Raw genomic sequence first — 6,664 nt, 5'->3', positions numbered from 1 at the left:
ATTGTAGCCTCTTTTTCCTATTTGTAGTGGAGATGAGTGGTACCCGGTGGGGTCTTCTGCTGTTGTAGCCCATCCGCCTGAAGGTTGTGCGTGTTGTGGCTTCACAAATGCTTTGCCGCATACCTCGGTTGTAACGAGTGGTTATTTCAGTCAAAGTTGCTCTTCTATCAGCTTGAATCGGTCGGCCCATTCTCCTCTGACCTCTAGCATCAACGAGGCATTTTCGCCCACAGGACTGCCGCATACTGGATGTTTTTCCCTTTTCACACCATTCTTTGTAAACCCTAGAAATGGTTGTGCGTGAAAATCCCAGTAACTGAGCAGATTGTGAAATACTCAGACCGGCCCGTCTGGCACCAACAACCATGCCGCGCTCAAAATTGCTTAAATCACCTTTCTTTCCCATTCTGACATTCAGTTTGGAGTTCAGGAGATTGTTTTGACCAGGACCACACCCCTAAATGCATTGAAGCAACTGCCATGTGATTGGTTGATTAGATAATTTTATTAATGAGAAATTGAACAGGTGTTCCTAATAATCCTTTAGGTGAGTGTATATTAGTTTCACCTTTTAAGTTGAATTACTGAAATAAATGAACTTTTGCACGATATGCTAATTTTTCGAGTTTCACCTATATGTAGAAACAAATCAAAAAATGCATTTTTGAGCAGAAGTGGATATTACAAATATGAACACTTTTAGCCACAATAACCGATTACCTTGGAAGAGTGCCCAAGCTCGTCCCACTGCTGTTCACTGATAAGAATTGGTCTAGCCTGTCTCCAGCCCCGGCACCTTCAGGGCCTCCACCAATCAACAGGCCTCGCCCAGCCTCAGCTTTCCCTCCAGCTTTGGAGTTCTGACCCAGTGACGCTTTGTCAACTTCAGACAGGCCCAGCAGATGCTCTAGAGTGTCTGTATTCTTCACAAGTTCTGGACCCATCTTAAAGGAATCCGCCTGATAGATGTGGATACAGACCAAAATACAGATACAATTTTAAACTTTCTGTGATTGTTCAATTTATTACACAACGTACGGATTCAGTTCCAACACTTTCCACATTTATACTAACTTATCTAAAATTCTTGTCACACCAAGCAAACTGTAACCTTGGCTGCACTGGTTCTTATGATAAATTGGAACACCACAGAAAAATTACTATGTGACAGTATGAGTAAATGAAAATTTGAAGGATAACATACCCCACAGTACTCCAACAGATTAATGATTTCCTCTTCAAACACTGAGTTAATGGCATACTGCTTCTCCAGCTCTGTCCAGTTCACTGCTTTACTCAGCACTCCCTGCACACACACGGTTGCATTTGAACCAATTCCATTGAACATTAAAGAACAGGTTCATGTTTTTCCAAGCCTATCTTAAAACAATATTCACACAGCAATAGTTGTCCCTCCGGTCCACACTGGCCATGAAGAGATCCCTTCCTCAAGTTATCTCAATGTGAGCGTGCAAAAATGCAATTATGAGGCTTCAGCAGTTTGAGTTAAATAAATCTGTCTCCCAACATTACAGTCTTTTAGTACCAAGTTTCTAGCTGGGGATTGCTGAAACCTCTTAGATCATTTTTGATTTCCAAGGGTCGTTATCAGAAGGCGCACACCAAAACGCCTCTAGACGGAATTGAATAGAATCAGATCAACAAAACGTGTTTGTTTACGATGTGTGGCCCAGCTGCACAGACAAGTGGCCGAAAATGTTCAGCAAGATAAGTTAGGCAAGCTCATTTGGGTTTTGGGGGCCGGCAGCGGCGCACCTGCATTCTTTTCTTGTTGACTGAGAACTGAAGACATTTTCTAGTCTGTGAGGCCTGTTAGTAGCCAGTACAGTCAAGGCTGAGCGCTTCACCAAACTTCATTTATTCAAGCAAAAACACAGTCTTCCAGCATAATTATAAACAACGGAAAAAGGATAATGTAGCACTAAAAGCAGTGCAATAACCAAGCATTAGCCAAAAGGATAAAGAAAATCTTGAACGGCCTACATCAGCTGGGGAAACTGAACAAGCAATTAAAGGAATGAAAAGTGCAAAAGCCCCGGACCTGATGGTTTCCCATTTAGTTTTATAAAACATTCTCACCTAAGTGATCTGCATATTGAGAGATGTACATGGAGAAGTTATTGCCACACACGACACAAGCCATAATTTCAGTCTTACATAAAAGGACCAGAATTGTTTGAAATGTGACTCCTGTTGGCCTATAAGTTTCCTCTCAAATGATTATAAGATCTTAAGTAGAGCCTTTGCAATGACTCCTTCTCCTATATTTCATATTTCCTTTTTTTATTTCATAAATTTATTCATTTTATTTTTAACGGGATGGGTCATTCTTCCAGGACTGGAAAAAGTGAAAATCCATTCCTGTGTCACACTGTAGTGGCTACATCCATAAATTATCATGTATGCAGATGACCTTATTCTGCTTTATATTTCTGAACCCGACACATCCATCCCCAAGGCCCTGGACATTCCATCTAAATTTGGGAAAATAATAAAATAAAATAAATCAATTCAATGTTGACCAAGACAAATTCAATTACTCGGGTTACGTGTAAATATAAGGTCATGCTCAAATGCAATAGGCTGCCAGCATTAGAGAAAGTCAAACAAGATTTAAACCAATGATCACTGCTTCCTATCTCACTAGCAGGAAGGATACATTCTGTCAAGATGAACACTGTACCTGTTCCTGTTTCAGACTGTCCTCCTGTGTTTATTACAAACATCTATTTTACATAAATGCATCTCTTCCTTTATTTAGAACAAAAAAGTTCAGAAGATTAGAAAATCATATATAAGAAGACAGAAGGAAGTGGGAGGGACTGGCACTACCACAGTTTACTTGTAATCCAGTGTCCTTACTGTCAATGCTTTGTGCACCTGTACCTCTCAGTAAGGGGGAAGATGACTGATTTAGTGCGTTGTTGTGATTTGTTGTATGTAGTTTTTGTGATGTGTCCCTGTCTCTATGTGCTGTAACACAAATTTCCAATAAAACAAAGTTTTCTAATCATCAACCAGTTAGGAGAGAAAAACACTGAATGTCTCCTTGATCTGTCAGGCAGAAAGAGTGTGTTACCGTGGTGAAGACACTAGAGGCAGTGGACCAGGACAAACAGGGAATCAGAGGGATGGGCTTCGGCCAGTTAGTCACCGCCAGGGACGCCATCTGGACACAAAGGGACAAATGGTAGGTTTTAATATTATATTGGATCAACCTGTATGTGTTGTAAAACTGCTTCAATAAACAAAATGGCAGAATGTGTGCTGTTTTGGTGACTCACATATCCGCCCATTGAGATGCCAGTCATTCCTAGTGGCCAGTAACCTTCTCTCTCCAGCCAACGGAGAAGCACTGTCGACTCCAGGATCAAAGCCCCTCCCATCACAAACAGGTCTGACACATTCTTTAGACTGGACCGCCTAAAAAACTCACAAATCATGGTCCAGTGTTAGAGCAAAAGTCCACTGAAAGTCTACCTTAGTATTTAACCATCATCCCCTGTAATGTTGCCAGGTGGCTCTGGGCAGTTTGTAGCTTGATCCTTCACAGAGGAGCACAGCTGTAATTAGCATGAATTCACAGCAGTTAGAATGGATTTTAAGCAATGAGAAGCATCAAACCATCTATAGAACCGTGTAGAAACGCGGTTGTGTATGCTTTACAGACGACATGATGGCCTATATAACTAAAACTCACCTGACTTAAAAAAAAATACTTCTAGTGGAGCTTTGGAGCAATGCGGTGAAGAGCACATAGCCACACAGACGTAGTGTATTTAGCTTTGTTGTGGAGAAACTGAGTTTGGAACATTTTGCTGTGACTCTGGATCTCCCATGGGATCTATTATAAACTGTCCTTGGGCAAGATACCGAACCCCGAATTGCCCCTGGCGGCTGTTCCGCCAGTGTATGAATGTGTGTGTGAATGCAGATATAGTGTAAAAGCGCTTTAATCCAAATACGGAGCATTTACATTTACAATCCCAGCTGACAGCAGCTGCTGTCCTCTGTGAAGGAGCAGGCTCTTTAAAGCCTACTGGGCTGAGTGTTTAACACACAAAAGATTTTTAGTGGAGTAAAAAGGTGCAACTTTGTGCACATTTATTCATTTGGCTTTTGTCCAAGGTAGCGCACAAATGATGGCTAGTCAGATCGATAATCTTGTTTAATTTTAATTAATTTATGGATAAATCTGCTGATTATTTGCGCAATGAAGCCTAAGAATCATTTAATCTATGAAATGTAAATAAATTGCCTTCACAATTTCTAGTCCTGAGGAATGTCTTGAATATGCTTGTTTTGTTTTGGCTCCTCAAATATCACATTGGAAGGGCTGAAACTGTGAATGTTTGTGCTTAAAAATGACTGAAACAAATAGTTACCAATTATTTTACTTTCATTCGATTAGTCAGATAATTGTTGCAGCCCTAAGCATAAGTTTAGCTACATTTCAAACAATACCCAGCCCTACCTGCTGAGGGTGTGCAATGAAGTGGTAAACTCTCATTCTATCTCATGTTGTGATGTCTGCATACATATGATGCCAAAACTGAAACTACATAACTAATGCAAGGTGTAATTCTGCTGCTGCACAATGATATAAACCCAGCCAATTGCATATTTGGTAATAAATCAGTGAAGTTGCTAATGTGTGAAGGGGGGTTAACTTACAGTTGGTCTTTGGGTTTACGATAGCCATGTAAAAGGTCAGTCAAGGAATATAAAGGTCAGACAGATACATCAGATAAAGATAAGAGTCAGAACAGATTTCTGAATCCTTTTCTCGGCTCCATGTGTGACCTTGCAGCAGGCAAGAGAATGTCCTCTTTTATGCTTAATGTGTTTGTTACATCAATATATACTCTTATTGTCTTCATCTGTGTGTTTCCAAAGCATCAGCAGTGCTAGCCTGAGAAATAACCCTGGTGATGTCATAGTGATGTCATCAGGGGTATCTCAGCTTCAACTTGGAGACCATCAATGTATGAACCTAAAGGCCTAAAGTGTAGGATTTTGGAAGTGTGTGGTGTATTTGTGCTAAGCTCAGAGCTCACGGTGTACATGTGGGAGGGGAGGCACAAACAGGAGAGAGGTTCATTCAGATGAGGCAGTTGTCCACCGCTACCTCATAATGTATGAACAGCTTCTCCTTCAGTTCATGAAATCCCTGCAGCATCTGAAGGCAGCAGGACACATGTTCTGCAGCCTCTGATTGGAGAAGTGCCACACCATGCAGCAGTAATCCTTGCTTAACAGCGCACATACTGTCCACTGTGTTTACTGTGATCCAGTCAGGCTGCATCAGACAGCTCCGTTACAACTCTGCGCTCAGTGTTTTTGGAGCCTGACCCACACCTTAAGTAAAGTCAGGATATCGTGGCCTATGCTGCTTTGATTTTTGACCGTTCTTTTGGTCTGGAGATCACTGGAGTGCCCCTTTCAGGCACCTTTTATCTTTTCAAACTGCACACAAATGTTTTAAAGAAGACGATAAAAGGATATAATAAGGGTTCTCCAGAAGCAGTGAAGCCATTCCTGCCTCTTTAATCATGGGCCTGGCCATCAGGGTCCGCCGACGCCAGAAAAACTACACAAACACACACACACACACGTCATTAATACTTAAGAGTCAAAGTACAGAGAAAGAGGATAATGTTAACATCACAACAGGTAAGCTGTTATGGTCCAAATCATGGTTCCCATAGCGTCCGCTGAAATTTCTATCATCAATATTTATCAGTGCCTGTAGGGATTTTCTTTTTTGTCCCTGTTGTCTGCTAGCCAGCTCTGGGGTCTCATTTATAAAACTGTGCGTAGAATCCTCACTAAAATATGGTGTACGCCAAAAAATATTCAGACTTAGAAAACCGTGCGTACGCACACTTGTAAACAAGTTCCCTTTATAAATCACAATCAACTTGAAATGTGGCGCATGTGAGGGAGCTCCAGCCATAGTTGCCTATAAATGGTCAGTGAAACGCCCCTCATTAATATTAATACGTCCTGACTGCAGGAAGAAAAGGAGGCAAACTGACAGAAAAGCTACAAAAAGAAATTTAACTCAGTCCTTTTGGTGAAGCTGAAGCATGGTGTGTGGTGGGTAAAATAACGCACTTTCACGCAACGCGAAGGAAAGGGGGAACCGGAGCTCCACCCCTTTATAACCGATCTGCAGGAAGGGCTATCCCTCCTGAGTAGTGCCGTCACTGACTGGAGGGGATGACCCAGGTACTAAGTTGGATTCCCCCGTCTGAAAAGAGGTGAAACCAAACGCATTCCTCTTGTGTTTGAACATTTATTTAGGCTCCACAAACAGCCCACTCACTTAATGAGGCGGCCGATGAGTTAAAAGAAAAATGACTTGTTGTAAATGACATAAAATAGTGTTATATTTCTATAATGTGTTTTTACAAGCAGCGCATCACATCCACACGCTGGCGCACAGCGTTTGGCTCCATAAGGAAACGAACATGTGATAATAATATATGAAACTATGCTCGGGCATTTGCACGTTGAAAACGGCATCAATTTAAATGTAATTTGTCCTCCTGTTCACCTTATTTATCTGAATAAATTGCGCTGCATGGATAGTATTAATTAATTAATATGATTCCTGATTACACTGTACAACATATTTGAG

The 6,664-nt window shown here is 41.3% G+C and overlaps 1 protein-coding gene across 1 annotated transcript in view; it reads right to left on the bottom strand.

Annotated features, from left to right (window-relative positions):
* Positions 1-6,664, bottom strand: part of abhd18 (abhydrolase domain containing 18) — an 18,573-nt gene that overhangs the window by 6,694 nt on the left and 5,215 nt on the right. Inside the window, exons 6-12 of the mRNA XM_046031109.1 lie at positions 5,957-5,978; positions 5,527-5,611; positions 4,696-4,723; positions 3,306-3,444; positions 3,101-3,190; positions 1,205-1,306; positions 721-959 (exon numbers count right to left, since the gene is read on the bottom strand). Of these exons, the coding sequence (XP_045887065.1) occupies positions 721-959; positions 1,205-1,306; positions 3,101-3,190; positions 3,306-3,444; positions 4,696-4,723; positions 5,527-5,611; positions 5,957-5,978 (705 nt within the window). The remainder of the gene's footprint in view (positions 1-720; positions 960-1,204; positions 1,307-3,100; positions 3,191-3,305; positions 3,445-4,695; positions 4,724-5,526; positions 5,612-5,956; positions 5,979-6,664) is intronic.

This window comes from Micropterus dolomieu, linkage group LG19 (genome assembly GCF_021292245.1).
Source record: "Micropterus dolomieu isolate WLL.071019.BEF.003 ecotype Adirondacks linkage group LG19, ASM2129224v1, whole genome shotgun sequence".
Lineage (NCBI taxonomy): Eukaryota > Metazoa > Chordata > Actinopteri > Centrarchiformes > Centrarchidae > Micropterus > Micropterus dolomieu.
This window is presented reverse-complemented; position numbering and strand designations above follow the sequence as displayed.